At 48.8% G+C, this 22,031-nt stretch overlaps 1 protein-coding gene across 5 annotated transcripts in view; it reads right to left on the bottom strand.

Annotated features, from left to right (window-relative positions):
• The window catches only part of GRIK4 (glutamate ionotropic receptor kainate type subunit 4), a 477,471-nt gene that overhangs the window by 324,036 nt on the left and 131,404 nt on the right, over positions 1-22,031 (bottom strand). For all 5 annotated transcript variants that reach the window (XM_057299274.2, XM_057299272.2, XM_063608842.1 and 2 more), the window contains exons 2-3: positions 11,366-11,473; positions 4,764-4,895 (exon numbers count right to left, since the gene is read on the bottom strand). In XM_057299274.2, the coding sequence (XP_057155257.1) occupies positions 4,764-4,845 (82 nt within the window). In that variant the 5' untranslated portion in view covers positions 4,846-4,895; positions 11,366-11,473. The remainder of the gene's footprint in view (positions 1-4,763; positions 4,896-11,365; positions 11,474-22,031) is intronic.

Below are 22,031 nucleotides of genomic sequence, written 5' to 3'. Positions count from 1 at the left end.
TTCTCGTTTTCCCTTGTCTCCCCCAATTCTCCTATTATCTTTATCTTTATAACATTTCAATGTTCTATGTTGAACATTCTCTGTACAGAATTGGAGTTCATTGGGGGGAAACCAACTAAGTAAAAAATTACAGTTATAAAGTGCTTGGGGGGTCCTCGTAAGACAGAGTGTAAAATAAATCCAAGCTCTTGCTGCTTTACCACACAGGGAAACCTTAAACAAGAGAGATTCAACTGCTGCAATAACCTGCTGATGTGTCTAATACACCCATGCTGAGCAGAACTTCCCTTGCCACCTCGACTGAGCCCTGAAATCCCCCTGCCTCAGTTTCCTCATCTCTCAACTAGACTTTTTGCCCTTTAAGAAATGCTTTTGAGGTAAAAAAAAAAAGTGTCCATAAAAGAGCAGGAAACTATATTAGCCATGATGATTCCATCTTTCAACTCCTTACCAGCAGAACACAATGTATTTAATGTGATGGCTGTGATAATGGGATATCCCAAATGTTTCCAGGGGGTCATCAGCTCTAGAAGAGCAGGAAGAGACAGCTTTGGAGACAGGTTCAAATTTCACTAGCTGTGTGACCTTAGGTTTGTTATTTAAACTCTCTGAGCCTCCATTTCTTCATCTATAACAGGGGATTGTTTGGTCCAACGAGACTGGGTGAGATATGGGGAATACTTAGCCCAGTGCCAGGCAAAGAATGGGAGTTATTATTTTGATTATTATTGTGTAGCACTGCATCCTCAGTGCTTGGCACATAGCATTCAATAAATATTTGTTGAGTTAATTAATGAATGAATAATTGTGTCACTGAGTTTATTATTACTGCCAAAGCTTTCATTAGAACCCAACCAGGATCTTCAGCCCATTCCTATTCTCTTTTAAGTAAGACAGACAGATGGACATTTCCTCCTTTTCCTCTTTCTCCTTTCTCTTCTACTTTCTCCAATAAGTTTACCTCTTTATGCATAGGTAAGACAGTGCCATTTAAAACAATGGTACCAAACATGTTATTGGAAAACCCAGTCTTGCAAGAACCATGGATTCATCTATCCATCACATTCATTAAACTGCACCCATATACTTCTTTGCATCATGTGTTGGGCCCTTCTGTTGGGGGTCACTCTCCCATGGAGTTCAGAGTCTAGTGGGAAAATGCCATAATCTTTAGAATATAACACGGCAAGTGCTGGAACAGATGTTATGTGCTGGGGGAATGAGGGAATGGTAGGAAAAAGATGAATTCTCCCTCTTACGGACAGGATGATAACGGGAAAGGACTTTGCAGAGGAAGAGCCATTTAAGCTCATGGTGATGGAGGAGGAAGACGAAGAAAAAGAAGAGGAGTAGAAGGAGGAGCTGGATTTGTTTTGCAGGCAGAGAAGATGAAACGGGAGGAAGAGCACTATAGGGAGAGCAGGGGAATGGGTAAAGCTGGGAGTAAATCCTCCTGGTATATTTGGCTCACAGGGAGTGGTTTAGTGTAGGTAAAATACAGAGCCGAGGAAGGAGTAACAAGAGGTAGGCTTGGAGCCTAGCGTTCATTCAGTTAACAAATACTTAATGAGTCTCAAGGTGTTAGGAGCAAGGGTAACACATTTGCTAATGTCTGAAATGTTTTCTGAACAGGAATGGAGGAAACTGTAGGAGAATATAACCTTCACATACTATTGAAGGTGATTCTGCTTCTCAGCAGCTAAGGGAGCCCATGGGTGCATGGAGAAGAGAGCACTGGAAGAGGAGTCAAGGATGCCAGCACCAGTGCCAGCTGCCACCAGCCAGGCCCCTACTTGCCAGGTGACCTTGGCCAAACCACTGCCTGCTGTGGCCCTGTTTCCTCATTTGCAAGATGAGCAGGTTAGATAACGAATCCTTATAGTCCCTTCTGGATCTAAGAATGACAATGATTTCTGGTCTCTTTCAGTAATGAAGGGGGTGCAAAGATGGGGTGGGGTCTTCTCAGGGCATTTATTAACTTGTAGCTCCACAGTTATCACTCAGAGGACCCAGAGGGACTGAAGCAAAATCAAACACATTTTCAGAAGATAGATGATGGAAGGGGTTGACATATGTGTGAGAGTTTGGGGAATTTATGCAGCCAGCCTCACAGCCATAAATAAAATCCCTTTCTTTTACCCAAAACCTCATTCGAGGGGTAAACACCAAACACTGTAATAGACAATTTGGCCGTATCTCCTGCCCTGCAGGAGATACATTTTTTCATTCACTTGAATGAAAAACAGCCATCACAAGGCAGGGTAATGGGTTCGGCCACCTCTTTCCAAACATCCATATTGTCACCAGCAGACAAGTGGGGCTGAGGATGGAGCAAACAGGGCGATTTATCTCTCAGATCCCTGGTCTCTTCATGCAGCCCCATTCAGAGAGCCACCCATTCTGAGGCTGGGGTTGGGGAAAACCCCAGAAAAACTCAAATGCAAGGAAAAGTGACCCCTGGGAAGGCGAGAGGAGCAGCAGCCCCTTCCCTTCCCATAAGCCTCTCAAGGACCCCAGAGACCCCAGCACAGTTAACGCCAGCCCAGCCCATCTGCGTGCAAGGCTGCCTGCTGCTCAGCACAGCTACTTGTGTTTTCTTGACCCACTTCTCTTCCCATCCCTGCCCTACTCCACATCCCCTCTGGAGTCCATGTAATTAGCAACTTTCCATCCATAAGGATTGGGAGATTTTAAAAAGCTCCTGGCACTCAGGCTAACCAAGGAGACAGGAAGAACGGGTCCTGGCACTGCTGTTTGGGTTTTTCTTTTCTTCCCTTTCTGTTGGCTTAACTCTGCTTCCTGGCCTCTGCAGGAGATTAGGCCCGGTTTGACCTTGCCAGCCAGCAGGGCCCCTGGCTGGAAAGTGGCTGGAAGTGGCCTAGCATGAACCAAAACTGAGGGCCAGCAGTCTTGACAGAGCTGAACAAGCATTGTTCAGAGTATGGGTTTGGGAGCACGAGGGGTGCCTTTGAAGCCCTCTGTTGTGGCAGCCAAAAGAGGGACCTGTCAGCTCCGCTTTCTGCTTCCCTCCCGGAGCACAAGTGTCGGGAGAGGCGAGGCCATGAGGTGCTGCTGATTCTGGCTCAATCCCTTTCCGCTTCCCATTAGCGACAAATGGAAATTGATGGGTTGCCACTTTATTCACTCATTTAGAGAGGGAGAAGACCTTGCAGCAAATGCTGAAAAACTATAGGCATCTTACAAATTAAACATCTTAAGGATATGAACCGTTTTGCATTGCTGCTAAGCAGAATTAAAGTAGGTTTTGAAGTTTCTGTAAAAATGAATGGAGAAGAGGGAGGGAAAATTTTGTTTTTTAATTTCTTTTTTTTTAAGCATGCAGAGCAGTGTGTCGAGGGCAGGGTGAGGGGGAGAACTGAGTCACCTGTTCACATTTCTGATTCCAATCAGCTCCTCTGCATTTGCATGAAAAACTGTGCCCACAAGGTAAAACGAAGCAGCTCACAGACCTGCAGGCTGGGCTTCCGGCCTGTGACCCCTGGCCTAGCCAGGTTTTGGCTGCTCGCCCACCTCTGCCCACACCATGGCCTCCTGACCATCACCAGCACACCGACCTGAATGCAATTGGAGGAATTTGGGAGCTTTAAGTCAGCTCCCTGAGGTTCAGCATCATGCCATCTTTGCTCTAAGTCAGCCTCTAACCCTTTCAGGCTCAGGTTTAAGATCTAGATTCCTGCCTTTGCTCCCACCCCCAACCCCACCCCCAGTGTGGGAAGAGGGGCCTCATGTGGTTATCCGTTGGGGTAACCTGCCTGGTATTTGAGTTCCTCTAGGGCTGTCACTTAACTCTACCCTTGGGGCCCTGCTGTTGGATGGGTCGTCTTGTGGCCATCAACCTACCTTTCTGGGTTTGTCACTGCTGTGCCCCACCCACCTGTCCACACTAATCCCCATCCCCCGATGTACACATAGACACCCCTGATCCCCGACACCCCACATCTGTCCTAATTCCATGGGTTCTCTGTTGCTGGGCCATCAGATGACCACACTGCGCCTGCCGGACTGAACTGTGTCCTTGTCCCTGTGGCTGGCTGTGTCCCCAGGAACCAGGATCTAGAGAGCCTCAACCTGCAGTTGACAAGTCTTGTTCAGTCCCAGCAGGGAGGAGGCACCTGACTTCCCAGACCCGCCCCTCCAGGGATGGGATGCTGAGGGCTCAGGTGGAAGCCCGCCTGCCCACACCTAAAGTGGGCGTCCCACAGCAACAAGGCAAGGGAGAGACTCACATGACCCTACCCTCCCTCTCAGAGCCAGGCCACAGCAAGCAGACCCAATGTCAAGGGCCCTTCCAAGCAGCCAGGCCACCCCAGCAGACTCCTGGCTTCTTCCAAGTTGTGGACATAGCACTCTCTCCAGGAAGCCTTCTTGGACTGATCATAGGAAAGAAGGGCCCTCTTCTCCCATCTCCAGCCCTAGATTTGGAGTCCCCATGGCCATCCTCACCCTCCTTTTTCCCCGACAGCTGCCTCTTAACCTGCTAGGCTGAACCTACATTGACTGCACTAGGGAGTTATCAGCATCTTTATTCTAGTGGCCGGGGAGCTCAGCAGGTTGACCAGATCAGAGTGGTCACCTGTCAGCTGCCTCCACCACCACCACTGCATGTTCACCCCAGCCACACTCAGGGAGGGCACAGTGCACGGGCTGGGCAGCTTCCCCAAGTCCTGTGCAGCACTCTCATGTCCCTTGTGGACACCTGGGATAGTGGGTGGGGGCAATGCCCCAAGCTGGGCCACACTTACCGATCCTCAAGGAGTGCGGGCTGCAGGCAACCATCACGAGCCACGCAGGAAGCAGCACCAAAGGCGCCGAGACGCGGGGCATCTTCTATGAATCCTCATGGAGCCCCCTGCTGGCCTGGGCATGACATAACTCTGCGAGAGAGGGGGTTGAGGGCACGTGAGTCCCAGGCTCCAGCTAGGCAGCTGCCCCACCATCCCAGTGACACCCAGGAGCCGGAGAGACCCCTTTGTCTTTCTTCCTTACATTCCGGGCTCAAAGAAGGCTCAGGTTCTAACTTCAGCTCTGTGACCGACATGGGGCAGGTTGCTGTAACTGTGGTTGGATGATTCATGGCGTGTCATTAGAAATGAAGAACCTCATCTGCTCTCAGCCAGGCACAGTGGCTCATGCCTGTAATCCCAGCACTTTGGAAGCCAAAGTGGGTGGATCACTTGAGGTCAGGAGTTAGAGACCAGCCTGGCCAACATGGCGAAACCCCGTCTCTACTAAAAATACAAAATTTAGGTGGGCATGGTGGCGCATGCCTGTAATTCCAGCTACTCGGGACCCTGTGTCACAGACTTGAACACAGGAGGCAGAGGTTGCAGTGAGCCGAGGTTGCGCTATTCGCCATTGCACTCTAGCCTGGACGACAGAGCGAGCCTTTGTCTCAAACAAACAAAACCCTCATCTGCCCTTAAGGAATTGGAGCCATGGGTGAGCAGAAGTGGAAGAGATGGGAGAGTTGGGAGGGTTACTCCATTTCCCCAAACGCAGCACAGGCACTGCACACTGAGGAGAGGTGTGAGAGGGAACAGGGTTCAGGCCAGCTCTTCCACTTGCCAGTTGTGTGGCCTTCACAAGGGCCCCTCTGTGTCTCGGCTCAGTGTCCTCACATGTAAAAGTGCTGTAACAACCCCTCCTGGTGGAGTTGAACTAAAGAAGAATCAAGGTAACATCGGAGAAGCCACCATGCTCAGGGTCTGGCCTAAATGAGGTGCTACACAAATGTCAGGTCCTCCCTGGCCCAGATGGGAGCGGTCCATTCCTAGCAAATATGGAGAGCAGACACACACCTCCCAGGTTATCAGCTGCTTTCCACATCTGCTCTACTACTGCTGAAAACCAGCCCCACCCCCAACCTCTACCAATCCCTCTCCTCCTTCCTGAGGTGGGTGGGCCTCTGATGTCAAATCCAGAACCTTGCAGGGGGCTGCCTCGCCCCAAGGCAGCACGTGCCTTGGCCCCCACTGAGACCCAGATTCTGCCGACAGCCAGCTCTGCTGGCTTCACTGGGGTGAGGGTGTGGCTGATGAGCACCTGGATATGCTAATCCCAGGTGCCTGGATTGGGAGAGTAGTATTAAAATGTTTCAGCTGGGCACGGTGACTCACGCCTGTAATCCCAGCACTTTGGGAGGCCAAGGCAGGTGGATCACGAAGTCAGAAGATCGAGACCATCCTGGCTAACAGGGTGAAACCCCATCTCTACTAAAAATACAAAAAATTAGCCAGGTGTGGTGGCGGGCGCCTATAGTCCCAGCTGCTCGGGAGGCTGAGGCAGGAGAACGGCATGAACCGGGGAGGTGGAGCTTGCAGTGAGCCGAGATCGTGCCACTGGACTGCAGCCTGGGGGACAGAGCAAGACTCCGTCTCAAAAAAAAAAAAAAAAAAAAAAAAAAATGTTTCATCCTCCAACCCGTAGACAGACAATCCAATAGGAAAATGGGCAAAGGCTTGAACAGACACTTTACTAAAGAAGATATCCAAATGGCTTACAAACATTTGAAAAGGTGTTCAGCCTCATTAAGCATCAGGAAAATGAAATTTTAAACTACTGTACACTCACTATAATGATTTAAAAAAAAAAAGACAACATTAAGTGTTAGCAAGGATGTGGACAAATTGGAACTCTTATGCAGTGGTAGTAGGTGTGTAAACTGAAATAAGTACTTTGGAAAACTAGTCTACTAGAGCTTTACATCTAGCCTAATGACCCACTAACTCCATTCCTAGGTATTTATCAAGCAGAAATGCATGTATATGATTAGCAAAGACATGCACTAGAATGTCTATAGCAGCACTCTGGTGGTTTCGTTTCCCCAAACTGGAAACCACCCAAATGTCCAGCAGCACGATGGAGAAATACATTATATATGCACACAGTGGAATGTTATACAGAAATGAAAATGAATAATCGACAACCACATGCAACAGCAAGGATGAATCTCAAAAACATAAGATTTAGCAAAAAAAAAAAGACTGGTACAAAAGATTACACATTCTAGAGACAGAATAATTCTGTCTATATAAAGTGTAAAAAGATTACAAAAGATTACACATTCTAGAGACAGAATAATTCTGTCTATACAAAGTGTAAAAATAGACCAAACCACTCTGTGCTGTTGGAAGCCCAGTTTCATGGTTAGGGTAGAGAATGGCAGGGGACACGAGGGGACTCGCCAGTGCTGGTGATGTTCTCTGGTTTTCACGCTGAGTGTTGCTTGCAGAGGTGTGTTCACTTTGTGAAAGATCACTGAGCTGTAAACTTATGGGGTGTGCACTTTTCCTTATGTGTGTTAAGCCTCAGAAAAAAATTTTGTTCAGGGACACTCCGCCTCCCCCAACACACTCAACATTTCATCCACACGCAAAGCCTTGTCACTTCCTGTGCACAGGGCATCCCTTCTGCCCAAAGAACACCCCTCTGCTCACCCCTGCCATGGCCAGAATGGGGCCTCTCTCTGTGAGCCATCAGCACCCTGGCATGGCTCTGAGAGCAGCACTTTTCCTGCCTCTGCTGTTGCCTTTATGCGTCTAGGCCTGGGATCAGTATGTGCTCCTTAAGGGCAAGGACTGTGTCCAGGTTCCTGTTGCATCCCCAGAGTCTATTTATACATAATAGGTGCACAGCACATATTTGTTCAATGAATGGAAGGCCTCAAGCAATCGCCTGCTAGACGAAGACAGAGGAAGATAAAGAGTAAAGGATGGGGGTGAAGGCAACTCTGCTGTTGGCAAATCAGGCCCAGAATCTTTGTTCTTTAATTCATGGGTGTTGGTGCAGGGATAGATTAAAGCAAACACAGTCTCAGGAGAAGCTAGACATTCTTACTTATTATGGATAAAGTTGATTATTCAGTGATTTTCTGTCTCCCTACTAGAATTTAAGCTCAATAGAGGTGGGGCAAGGACAGGAATCTTGTTTGGACTGTATCCCCAGGGCCTAGAACAGTGCCTGGTATATTATACGGCCTTAATAAATATTTGTTGAGTGGATAAATATTTGTTGAGTGGAACAAGGAGAAAAAAACTGTAATAATCCAGTTAGGCTATATAAAAGTACTACTAAATACAATCACTTACCTCAAATGCCTTCCATTTATGCCTGATCAGCATGCTGCACCATAATTATTAAGCAGACTGCTAAATAGGTGTCAGATTACCCTGTGTAAATTTTATTTGATGACAGAACTACACGCAGTTCGTGCAGGCCTGAGGAACTGAGTGAAGCTGTTCATGGCCCCAAAGACTGGTGGATCCTGGAGACTACATTTATTTTTGAGACAGAGTCTTGCTCTGTCGCTCAGGCTGGACTGCAGTGGCGTGATCTTGGCTCACTGCAACCTCCACCTCCCAGGTTCAAACAATTCTCCTGCCTCAGCCTCCCAGGTAGCTGGGATTACAGGTGCCCATCACCAAGCCTGGCTAATTTTTTAGTGGAGATGGGACTTCACCATGATGACCAGGCTGGTCTCGAACTCCTGACCTCAGGTGATCCACCCGCCTCGGCCTCCCAAAGTGCTGGGATTACAGGCGTGAGCCACTGCACCCGGCCGAGACTACATTTAAGCAGGACAGTGGCTCAGGTCCTGGGCTGCTCTTGGGCCTCAGCTCTGTGACCCCCTAGACACAGTGATGAGAAATAATTTCCTCTTAAATCTTACAAGAATGAAAAGAGCCACTATGTTGCATGTCTGTAAGGCTCAGTGGCTTGCAAAAATCTTTGCACAGTCTTTATCATAGTTAAACCGCAGAACAAGCTCTATTACAGATGAGGAAGCTGTGCCCAAGAAAAGATACATGCCTAGCTGAAGGTCACATAACTGTCTGGAGGTAGAGCCAAGGCTAACCAGGTCTCTCACTCCACTAGCTTTTCTATCTTAACTGCTACCGAGCAGAAAGATGAAGCTTTCAGATTCTTCACCAAAAAACACAAAGACATTTGGGGTCTTCTTTTCAGCTTAACATTCAGATAAATCTAGTCTTAGGACCTAATAATGCATCCTTTATTAACACAAAATATTTTAATAATCAGGGGCAAAAAAAGAACTTATCCTGAAGTTAGAGCACCAGGTTGCTCTTTCCACGACCATTACCCTCCATGGGGGGTTTCTCCCCTGCCCATGGTATATTCTCCTCCACCTGCATGTTGTGGCATTGACATCTACAGCTCAAGCCCAGACTTATGGCTGCACATCTGCCTGATGACATCTCTACCTGGGGATCCCACAGCATGCCACAAACACCTTGTCCTAAAGAGAAGGCATAGTCTCCACCAAGCCCGCCACCTGCTCCTCCTCCTACTTCTTCTTCTTAGTAGGTAACACCACAATCCACCAGTCACCCAAGCCAGAAGGCTGAGAGTTACCCTAGATTTCTCTGTTCCCACACCCCCACATTTAATAAGTCCCCAGATCCTGACAGCGCTGCCTCCTAAATACCACACCTTTCTCTCCACCACCACCGGCTGTCCAAGTACAGACATTTGTCAGCAACAACCTGGATCTCTGCAATACCATCTTCATTGGGCCCCCATCCTCTGGTCTTTCTCTCTCCATTTGGTTCTCCATAGAGCAGCCGGGGGCTTCTTACAGAAATACAAACTTGATAATGACACACTCCTGCCCTGAAGTCTTAGGGAGCTCTCCATTGCACAGGAGATCAGGGCAATCCCCTCAATCTAATGGATAAACCCTCCCATGATCTGGCTTTGCTCACCTGTCCCTACCCTGTACCCTACGGCACCTGATGCCCCAGCAGAGCCAAAGCCCCACTCCTCTACAAAAGTTGTGTGTTTTCACTGTGCCCTCTGCCCCCTGCATGTGCTTCTGCTTGGAATGCAGTCCCATCCCCTGATGGACTGCAAGCTGTGTTTTCCAGGTTCAGCTCATCAGCTCCCCTCGAGGCTTCTGTGATCCCCTCCCCATCTGCTGCCACCATACCCTAACATGCCTCACTGGGACACACATCCTACCTATGACAACAATGCTGTCTGGAGAGCACCAAGTACCCAGCACCCTATCTGGCACATAGTAGGTGCTCCAATAATACCGGCTGAATGAATAAATAAACAGATGGGGCCAATATGAAATAAATTCCCAGTTTGGTGTGTGCATTTTGTATATTCACTGTAGTTAAAACAAACAACCTAAGCAGACATAATGCAGCAGATGCAGGCCAAGGGGAATCACAGTAATATATGCCGAGAAGGGGAGGGAAACAAATGTGTGCTGCCCTCTGATTCTGTGCCTGGGGCTTGGTCTGGCTGCCACAGGTAAGAACATGGGGCTGAGTCCTACACTGCCATGTACTAGCTGCACACCTTGGGCAAATCAGCTAACATCTCTAAACCTTGACTTCTTCATTCGTAATATGGGGATGTTAATAGTCCCCTCGTGGAATTGCTATAAGGATTGCATGATAAGATGCTATGCACTGCTGCACAGAGTAAGCACTCAATAATAAATACTGGCCAGGTGTGGTGGCTAACACCTGTAATCCCAGCACTTTGGGAGGCAAAGGCGGGCAGATCACGTGAGGTCAGGAGTTTGAGACCAGCCTGGCCAACATGGTGAAACCCGGTCACTACTAAAAATACAAAAGTTAGCCGGGTGTGGTGGCAGGCACCTATAATCCCAGCTACTCGGGAGGCTGAGGCAGGAGAATCACTTGAACCGGGAGACAGAGGTCGCAGTGGGCAGAGATCACACCACTGCATTTCACCCTGGGCAACAGAGCGAGATACTGTCTCAAATAATAATAATAATGATAATAATAATAAATACTAACTCTTCGTGACCATGCACTCACCCTGTAAGATGGCATTGCATCTCCATTTCACAAATGAGGAAGCTGAGGCTCAGAAAGGCTCAGTAACTTATCCAAGCTCACGCAACAAAAACAGCAGTGCTGGGTTCAAATTGAAGTATGTGTCTAACCATATGCAATCACAAATCCCAGGACTCTGCTTTGACTACAGTTGAATTCAGCAGTGTTGGCAGAATTTAGGTTGAAAGCAGGTATGTCAGTACAGCTTCCAACCTCAGATGGTCTCTGACAGTCCCCACCTAGACAGAGCTGGGCCTCATTCCCGTACTTTAGGTAGTTTGGAAGACAGACAGTTCAAAAACAGAAATTCCCCATCTATTTGACAACCCTGTTCTCGACACCCAACAGGTAGGAGCCTTGCTGATCCTGAGTGCAGAGGGAAGGGAAGGCCCAGACTAGACAGAAGCTGGGCTCCATCTGGCTCTGGGCCTTACAATGAATGCTCTTGAGCAGCTGCCCCCCTCAGAGCCTGCCTCTTCCTCCACCAGTAACATGGGAATGGCAGTGCCTACCTCCGGGGTGATGAGCGCCAGGAGAGCAGGGAGCAATTCGGGCTTTTCCACCTGTGTCCTCAGTGCCTAGCACAGGCTGGCACATAGTAGGCACTCAGAAAGTATCTGCTGGAATAAAAAAGAGTCCAATCAGAGAACATATGTGGAAACACTCTGTCAACTGCAAGTATTTACATGTGAGTGGTATTTGGTGTCACTGAAGAGGAGGAATTTACAATCTAGGTACAATTTCTCTACCCATGCAGGCTCTCCTCCTTTGACCCTCCAGCCTTCACTGTCCGCAGCTCATGGGGCACCATTTATTCACATGCTGTCCCCCAAAGGCCTCAAAGATGCACTGTGAGCACTGCACTCAGAGCTGAGGCTTCCAAGTTCTCACCTCTGCTTAACCATTTACCTGCCCAGGATGTGTCCTTACCTTAACACCAAAAATCAGTGTCTCCTCTTTTCCCATAAGGGGAAACTCATTTCCACTTTTTTACAACTGCAAGACTGGATCCATTTTCTCAACCTAGAAGATCCTCTAACATCTCTCTCAATGGAAAGAGACTGGCCCCCTGGTTCCATGCTTGTACTTTGAATACAAGCCCCATGAGGGCAGGAGCTTTAACATGCTTATTCACCTTCAGCACCTTGGACAGTGTCTGGCATGCAGCAGCTACACATAAATACTGTCAAATGCATGCATGCATGAATGAATGAATGAATGGCTATTTCACTTTGCATTTTTTAAAGCAGGGGAACATCTCTTTGGGGCATGTATCACCTGCCACACCTGCTATTATGTCCATACTGACTAGAAGTTTAATAAATGTTTGCTGATTCATGAGCAGCAGCCAGTTCATAAGAACAGACAGGCACCACCTGCAGACAGCTCATGGTATTCTGGCTGTGCACATGCTGTCTGGACTCCATCGGCCCAGTTGTGCAAATAGCCTCTCCTCTCCTGACTTGTCAGCAGTCCCTCCGCTGGTCTCTCTCATCCTCACAGGGCTACTACATCATTAATTGTGATTTTCTGAGGTGGGTCAGAGAGGAGGCTGATAGCCACCAGTCGGTGTGGGGCGGCAGGAAGGATAGAGGGGATCAGAGGGGCAGTCAGATTAATGACAGCTTTTTTCCCCGCTGTGGGCAACAAGATCTTGATTACTCTTCCTGATGCTCCAGGCTCCTCAAAAAAAAAATGGATGTGAACTTCTCTGCTGTCCTGACTCCCCCACTGGCTGGGAGAAACTCCAAGTGGCAGCCAGCAGCCTGGATGGAGTGTGCAGGGGTAGGGGGTGGCCATGACAGGGGAGTGAGTCTGCTCCAGCCTCTGTGGCCTCCTTGAGGGAGAATCAACCCTTGTGGCCTAATGCAGTTGGGCAGCACTTTCTAGGTATCCTCTCTCCCTGACAACAAATGGGGAGATGCCAGGATGCAAGACTATCCCAGGAATCAGGAACCTGGGTGCTCACCAGCTCTGGGAGTCAACTCTCTGAGCTGCAGTCTCTCATTCTGTAAAATGAGGGAATTAGACTAGATGATCTCTAAGGTTCTTAGAAGCTCTGGGAATTCTGCAGTTGTAAGAACTGAACTCTATGATAATATAATCTTTACTGAATATTTACTATATGCAAAGTACTACTTCAGACTCATTTACTCCTCAGGAGAACCCTGCGAAGCAGATACTGCCATCCTAACTGCCATCCTCCCCACGTGCAGACCTGGAACTCAAAGGCGGAGAGGTTGTGTAACTTGCCAAGGTCACTCAGCGGGGAAATGGAGGAACTGGGCGTTGGCTCCAGGAACTTGTTCTCACCCATCACTCACTACACCCACCTTCCCTGCATGTCCCAGAACCTAGCACGCAGTTGGCACTTGAGGAAATGTAGGAATGTGATTATGATGATCATAATAATGTTGGAGAATAAGTCAAGCTAAATGCAAGCAGGTCACCTGCACATCTTGCTGAATAAGGGGGCCAGCAACAGAAGAATGCACCTGGGAGTACCCTTTGGCCAAAAGATCAGCCCAGGTGTCCCTGGCCTTTAGGAATTCCCATGAGGAGATGCTCCCAGGAGTCTGTGATGAGTTAGGATACAGCAGGTTAGCCAGGGGTAATGAGCATTCACTCTGGGAGCTGGACCTGGTCTGACTCACCTAAATAAAATGAAGAGCAGTGGCGGCACTGACCACCCAGCCCGGGTCCGACTTGAGGGAAGGACGTTCCCTGAGCACTACAACTGTGGGTACATGGTAGGAACCAGGCCACAGGACTACAGACAGTCATGCCAAATGCTCAGGCAATAAGGAGCAAGAGGAATGAGGAATTACAAGTCTTGTTTCCTCTCTACATTTCACACAGATTTCAGACCCCTAATGCACCTCTAAACAATGGCCCCTCCCCAGAGACATGATAAGACATCCCTGGCTTCCAATTCCAGTTGTCACTATGCATCCTTGGGCTGGCTGCTTAATCTCTGAGAACTTTATTTCCACAACTGTAAAACTGCAGACAATAGCTCCCTGGAAAGGTTGCTTCAAGAGACCTCAGGTATAATGCAGTCAGTAAATGGGAACTGCCTTTCATCTCTCCACCCCATTCAGTGCTTCCTTCCAGCCCTTGTACACAGACACTCTGATGGCATCCTCATCTTTCCCCAATGGGATGGCCTCCCATGCCTGCTTGCTGGTATTAATCCACAGCCCTCTGACCTGCAGAGTGCAGGTCCAGATCAACCCCATTCCCGAAGCTTTCCCTGAAGAAGTCAGTCCTTCTGGCAGAGGAGAAAAATCGGCAGATTGGAAGTAGAGGGCTGCGTGACCTTGGACCCATCACATAACCTCTTGGGGCTTCCATTTCCTCTGCTGTAAGGTGGGAAATGACATTTGTATCATCTTCCTTACTGGGTTGTTAATAGGATTCAATGAGATCATGGAAGTAGAATTACTTTGCAGGTGAGTAAAGTGCTTTTGCGGCCAAAGGATCTATGTTGTTCCCATACCCAAGACCGGTCAAAGCATGTACACACACCGAATGCCACTATACATTTATACTTTATTCAGTGAATACTACTGAGTGTCTACTGCATGGCAGGTAATTTTCCAGGCCCTGGGATATATACAGTCCCTGCCTTCATAGAGCTTACAGTCTGGGACATTAAGAGACACTAATCAGATATTCAGGTGTCTTGATGCCATAATTACAGACTGTGAAGGAAAAGAACAGGATGGTTCAGGGTGCAGCAGGGAGGGAAGACTTCCCTAAGGATGAAATGTTTGACTTGAGTTAGCCAGGTCTGGGAGGGGGGATGCGAAGAGCAGGGAAGAGACCAGGATGGAGAAAACAACACATGAGGAGGGCAGAGGCCTAGGATGGGATATGGCACAGTGAGTTTCAGAAATCGCAGGGAGTCTGCTGAAACCACAAAGCTAGAGCTTCTTTTCTGCATATCTACTCTGTTGATTTCCAGTCTCCCTCATTAGCTGTGGCATCCGTAAGTACAAAAGCCTGTCCCCTCTCCCTCTGCACCCCTTGGTCTAGGATAAGGCTCTGCATTGAGGGCTGATTTTCTCCATGAACCCTGAACTGGACTCAGCATCCTTCACAGAAAAGGCAAGGAGCCCGCAGCTCCCATCTCCAGTACACTGAAAGGGAGGTAGGCAGAGGTGAGAGGAGGAAGAGCTCATTGCCAGCCACGGGAGGTGGAAGATGAGGCCCACAGAGCTTCCACCTGTGGGATGGGAAGGGCAGGACTGGCTCTGAATGGTGACAAATATCCCTGACATTTATCTGAGGCCACCAGGCTGGGCCCTGGGGGACATGCGCTCCTGGCAAAGACCACATGAGCCAAGGCTTTGAAACAAAACAGCTCAGTTCTGAAGCCGCCTATAGCACACTTAGAGCAGAGACACCTGGCAGAAGGGGTGCCCACAGAGGAATCAAATGAGCAGGAGAGAAGATCAACTTGGAGAGAACAACTTTTAAGGACAGCATTTTAATCACCTCCAGATAAATATAACCCTCTCTCCTCTGCTAGGCATCTCTCTGGGCGTTTGGGAGGAGATGAGCAGTCCTGCAGATGACTGTCTGTGTGTTTGAGTGAGGGTGTGTGTGCTGCAACCTTCCCTAAGGAGGACTGAGAAGAGCTGGGCTTCTCAGCCTGGAGAAGAGGGTGGGATGGGTGGCAGCTGTGTAATGACCCATGCAGGCACAATGCCACCACCTGAAGCCAGCGAGGGCTATGCTGGACTCCCAGGTGACGGTACTCAGGTCAAAGCCAGAGGAAAGCACTGGAACTGCTGTTCGTGACAAAGAGGAAGTCCTGAGGCTGACAGCTGCTGGGCACAGACACAGAGCTCCTGTCCCTTGGCCTGGCTTCATCATGCCCAAGTGGAGACCCCACTACATCTGTCCTGTCCATGGCCACTTCTGGTGCACATCAGCGCTTTTTGTTGTCTTATCCACCATCGTCAGAAAGTAGGCCCTATCTTTTTTTTTTTCTTCAGTCTTAGCCAGAGCAGGTGAGAAAGGAGCTATCTCTGGATGTGCGCATTCCTTGGAGAAACCCAGAATCAGCCCCCCTCAGCCCTCCCAGGGGTGTGGCGCAGCGGGCAGCAGAGCTAGATAGGTCCCCAGCAACGTGAGCGGTGTCCTGCTGAAGGTTCGGAGACCTATGCTACTAGAGTCATCCAAGCTCAGAATAGTCTCTCGGAATTGCCTAAGGGCACATGCAGGGCCCATGCCACCCCTCCCCTTCCATCAGCCCAGTTAGCACTGACTCCCATCTGCTTGGGGCAAGGCCCTGGCACCAGGCTCCCTCGGGGGCCAAGGGAGGAGAAACTGGCTGCTGACTGGCTGCCCCCAGAGAGGGGATACAGGACTCCAGTCGGAGAAGGAAGGAGACTTGCTTTTCATTCTCAAGTGTTCTCTATTGTTTGCATTTTTAACTGAGAGATTAGACTGGTTTTTTTGTTTGTTTGTTTGTTTGTTTCACTTAAAAAGTCTGGTTAATAATTACAAACACAATAAAGAATCCTGACTCTCTCAATACCTAGCTCCAAGACCTGGGCCTGTTCCTTAACCCCCTTAGCCCGCATCCCCCCTCTGCAGAGTGAGGCTAATACACCTAAGCCCAGGTTCAAGTGTTCAGTGAATGCTGGGCCTGCCTAGGTCTCTGGTGGCCTCTCTGGAACATTCCTCCACAGCCTATGCTCTGGCTGCCCAGAGAGAAGCTGGAGCTCAGTGCTGAGCCTGGGAGTTCACCCCAAGACCTGCACTCCTCCAACCAGGATCACCCCTCCACAGCTGGTATTCACCTGCCTACAGCCATGATTCTCACCTCAAAGATCCCTGGCTCTGGTTCTTGGCTGGATCTCAGGCCCTCCCTCAGGGAAGGGGGAACTCTGGGGAACCACTATGTTCAGTCTCCTAAGGGGGTCAGGCATGCAGAGGGCACCCCATCCAGAGGCTGCCCTGGGCATCTGCATTTGACACAGGTTACAGAAGAGAGCCCGTCTAGGGCCCATCACCTTCCCTCTGCCAGTGGCCTAGAGATGTCACAGAAACCACAGGCAAAGCCAGGCTAGTCTCCGGCCCCTGGTTTAGAAGTCCAGAGGCTGAAGGCTCAGCCCCCTCCCTTCTATAGTCACAGGACAGCCTTGAGGAAATCCTCAACCTCCCTAGCTAAGCAAGTGGGTCATCCCTGCTCTCAACAAGGATGGGACCTTGGTGAGGGGGCACATACACCCGAGAACCCAGCTCCGGTGGCCAGAAGAGGGAAAAAGGCTGTGGGTACTGTACCTCCTCCAACAGGGGGCTGCCACATGGGCAGATCTCACAGCTCTATGGCACTGCGCCAGCATACCCACATGCTCGGGACCCACCCAGCTCCATGCTGGGCACTGGCGGCCACCGGGACCCTCCGATGTGGTGCCTTCCCTCAAGAAGCTCCCTGGAGAAGTACGATGTCCTTGTGTGAAGAGTAAAACAGGCTGCGGGAACTCAGCATGCCCGGCCACAGCGAAGCCGCTTTCACAAGTCAGGGTGGCCTCTGTCACAAAACAAGGAACAGTGCCGGAAGGCAGGCAGAAAAATGTCCCTGCGCCCCTGCAGTTGCAGCAAGAATCTTGGAAGATGTGGGCCACACGCTGAGCCCCGAGGCATGTGCCGGGTGGGGAGAGACCTTCCAGGTAAGTGCTGGGGAAAGCAAGCAAGGGCTGTTCGAAGGATGGTGAAAAAACCAAATCTGGCAGGAGCCCATTGTTCCTGAGGGGCTCAGAGATGGGTAAGTATTGCAGTCAGATTCTGGAAGGCCCCAAATGCCATGATTAAGGAGTTTGGACTTTATCCTCCAGGCAACAAATAGCCATTAAAAGTTTCTGGGCAAGGCAGGGCCAGGACCAGAGCTGTGCTCTCAAAAAATCCATGGGACCAAGGGGTGCCCGATGGCCTGGAGAAGTTAACAGACACCTAGCAACATGTTGGGGGGAGTGTGAATGTGGGGAAAACTGACCCTGAAGCAAACTGGGCTGATTCCACTGGAACATCAGAGCACAGACATTTTCCCACAAACTGGAAAAGAAAATTTCCAAGCAGCTATGCGTTGGGTAGGAGTGTATGGTGGTTCTCCAAGGGAAGCAGAGCCCTGGCAGGTCCAGAGCCAGTCTCTGTAGGATGTGGGACATCAGACACACTGATGAGTCTGGATCCGCCCATCCTCAAATGTTAGGCTCTAATGGAAGTATCTTTGTAGTAAAGGGTCTGGACTTGGAGTCAGAAGGCCTGTGTTCAAACCTGGTTTTGCCACTTGTTCCCTGGGTAACTGTGGTCAGATCCTTGAATCTCTCTGTGCCTTACTTTCCCATAAAATAGGAGACATACTACCTGCCCTGCCTACTTCACCAGGCTGTTCAATGATCAGGGATGTTACATGTGAAAAATGGTTTGATAACATGCAGTGAGAATTAAGGAAGGTTTTCTTCTAAATCAGACCCCTGTGGTTGGTTAGTTCCTAGCATTCTTCTTCCAATGCGCCCTACCAATTCACCCCCCATCTTATGTTCTAGGATATGTCTGACTCCCTATCTCTCAGATTTATTGAACAGATGAATGATTTATCTTTGTTTTCTTCAAAACACCTAGGACAATGTTTTCCACCTAGTTGGAGCTCAGTAAGTGTATGATTGATTAATTAATAAAAGTGAACCTACAGAGGATGTTTTAATCCTATTCATCTTTCCCCTACTCAGTGACTCATCTTAATATCAATGCTAGCAAAAAAATAATTAGGACGGCAAGCTGGAGATGTCCCCCCACTCCCTCCACTCACAAAACTTCACAAAACTCCCAGAAGGAGGCAGTACAAGGGAGTGGTTATCCGCACAAGCTCTGCATCTGTTTTAAACAGAGCTCCCAGAGCCTGGGTGCCGCTACCTACCAGTCATGTGACTTGGGACAAGTGATTAACCTCTCAAAACCTCAGTTTCCCCATTCATAAAGTGGAGAAAATGCTAGACATTCCTAAGGTTGCTGTCAAATATTAGCTGCGATCTTAGTAGTATGCCTGCAAATAGCAAGTGCTCAATGTTTGACAGCTGTTATTGTGATTATTGCTATTATTGTCCAAAGCCAAATCACCACGATTTGGGGAGACTGGTATTTAGGTACAGATTTTCCATTAGTGTGGATGATTTTGAGTACTTTGTGACAGCCAATGGATTAAGCCTCAAATGCCTTAATCGAGAATCAGTTGGACCCCCAAAGTCAACTAACATCCCTGCTATGGAATGGCATCTGGGGCTGGGGGCACTGAATGGATCAGTCGCCCTTCTGGTGCTAACCCAGCGTTAATGGTGCAAGTGAATTACAAACAAGGCCCACCTGCTGTGCTCAGCAACAAAACCCGGCAGGAGGGTAATTGCCCGGAACTTGAGTGCAGGGGGACACAGCGGGCATGGAACACATTAACCACAGGGAAGAGCAACTTCCCAATGCTTTCGTTTTCCAGCCGACCCAGCCAGCAGGCAAGGGAACGTGAAGGCGGGCGCCAGATAGGGAACTCTCAGGAACCACAGAAGAAAGGTGCTTCCAGACCACAGCTGGCTGCCCAGCCCAGTCCCTCAACAGATCTGAGAGCACGGGGAGATCACCTACGCCAACCATGCACAGGGACACTGATGTTCCCCATGTCCACGTGGATGCCAAGGATTTCTGGCATTGAAGTCCCATCCAGGTGATCCAACCATAGGAAGGCAGCCTCTTTGATATTAAGCCCCCGACATGAGTGATCAGGAGTAGATGATGGGCTCACCAAGGTCAGTGTAGGCAGTGGTGGCATGGAGGCCATCCATTTGTTCATTCATTTGTTCACCTACACACTCAACATCCATTCCACATACCGTTGCACGTGAAAGGAAAACTAATATGACACAAGACATTCTTTCCAGGAGCTCACTGTGTTAGGGGAGGCAGGCAGAGACATCAGTCACCCAGCACAGGCTGGGAACCGCAGTCACACAGTCAAGGAACGAGGCCCAGGCTGAGACCTCTCAGCACTGCCAAGGCACGGTCAGAGGGGGCTTTGCAGAGAAACAGATCTTCACGCTGCTCTTGAAGGACAGACACACACAACCACCATACATACACATACACACACACACTACACACCATATATGCATATACATATCACACATCCACACAGACATACACATATACAAGGCATACCGTACACACATATGTACATACACATGCACATCATTGATACATGTACATATACGTAGACACATACATACATGCATCCTCAGGTTTTAGGCACCTAAGAAGGAAGCGTAAGGCCCAAAGCTCTCATATCTCCACCAAGTTCTTTTTTTTCTTTTTTGTCCTCTTTTTTAATTATTATTATACTTTAAGTTCTAGGGTACATGTGCACAACGTGCAGGTTTGTTCCACCAAGTTCTTAACATGCTCTAAGACCGAAAGGAAAAGGACAAATTCAAGTACAGGGCAGAGAACAATCCTTGTCTTTGATCGTCCTCATTGTCTATTGCAGGCAAGGAAGGGCAACCCCTTCGCCTTCTCCCCTTCTACTGGAAGGTTCACTGGTGACCTGAGCAGTGACTTCACAGCCTTGGACTTTCCTCCTGGCCTGGCTGCAAGAACATCCTTCCTCCTCCTCCTGAGACATCAGGCCACGGAAAGAGGCAGCGATATTCCAGGCAGCCTCTGGAGCAACTGGCATAGGTATTCCTTCTGGAAGGCTGAGTTCCAATCCCAGCTCCCTCACTTACTGTGACCAAGACATTAACCTCTGAGCCTCAGCTGCCTTGTCTGTAAAACAAGAATAATAATAGTACCTACCTCATGGGGCTATTTGCAGTTTCAAATGAGAAATGCATGCAAATACTTCACACAGTAGCTGGCACATAGTTAAGTTATCAATAAATATAATTCACAAGGGTACCACATTCCCGTTGCCTGGAAGCAAACAGCTCTGCTGCTTCTGATCCACACATTTAATCTAGCAAAGAGCATTTTCCTCACTGCTCTTTCATTCATTCAACAAGGATTTACTGAGCACTTAATGTGTGCGAGGCATAAGATCTTGTAAAAAATACAGTATCCTTGTCCTTGAAACATTTATTAAATAATAAAAAAAACCCTGTGTCACAGAACTGTACACACATACACAGAATCACACATACACACACTTTCTCTCTCTCTCTCTCTCTCTCTCTCTCACACACACACACACACACACACACAGACCCTCTCCCCTGGAAACTTGTCATCTATATATAAAGTACTATTATCTGCATTGTTAGACTTGATAATTACTAAAGCCTAAGCAGTAGGCAGCTCAGGGACTATTATACTCTGTTTTCTGAAAGAGGAAACTGAGGGTCAGAGAAAATAAATACCTTGCCCAAAGACCAGGGTAAGGGATGCACTGGAACTAACGTTATTAGACACCCTGGCTGCAACATGCATTGAGTTAGCTGCTTCCACACGGTCACTTCATCAAATCCTACAACAACCCTAAGAGGCACAGGTCAGAGCCCTCCTTCAAAGATGAAGAGCCAGAAACTCAGAGCGGTTAAGTAATTTGCCAAGGATCACAAAGCTAATGAGCGATGAGCCAAGCTGCAAACAGTATTGTCAGACTTAGTCCTGCCAGCTCCTCCCACAGGACCAGAGTAGATTTAACAAGTGGCACTGTTCAGACAAGTCGCAGGCCATTCAGCTGCAGGTCCAGCAGGCTGTAGACTAACCCCCAATATCAGTGGTGGGCCTGCTATGCTCCAGGCATTGTGCTCTGACAGATACCCTGATGTGCAGAGTCCACAGGCAACGCTGGGTCCCACGGTGCCTCAGGCACACCCTGCACATTCCCACCTTGGGGCCTGTGCTTGAGCTTGGCCCTGGACCTAGAACACGTTCCTCCAAATAGCTGACACACTCCCTCACCCTCTTCCAGGCCTTGACTCAAATCTCTAACTCTCAGGGGGCTTTCATCCTTGCTACCCTGCTTTATTTTTTTCTTTTTTCCATAGCACTTATCCCCTTGTAGCTTATTATATAATTTACTTATTATATTTCTTATTTATATGAGTTTCCCCTCTATACGCTTGCTAAAGAGTAGCAAGCTCCTGGAGAGCAGGGATTTTGTTTGCTTTGTTCTTTATG

This window comes from Pan paniscus, chromosome 9, assembly GCF_029289425.2.
Source record: "Pan paniscus chromosome 9, NHGRI_mPanPan1-v2.0_pri, whole genome shotgun sequence".
NCBI classification, from domain to species: Eukaryota; Metazoa; Chordata; class Mammalia; order Primates; family Hominidae; genus Pan; species Pan paniscus.
This window is presented reverse-complemented; position numbering and strand designations above follow the sequence as displayed.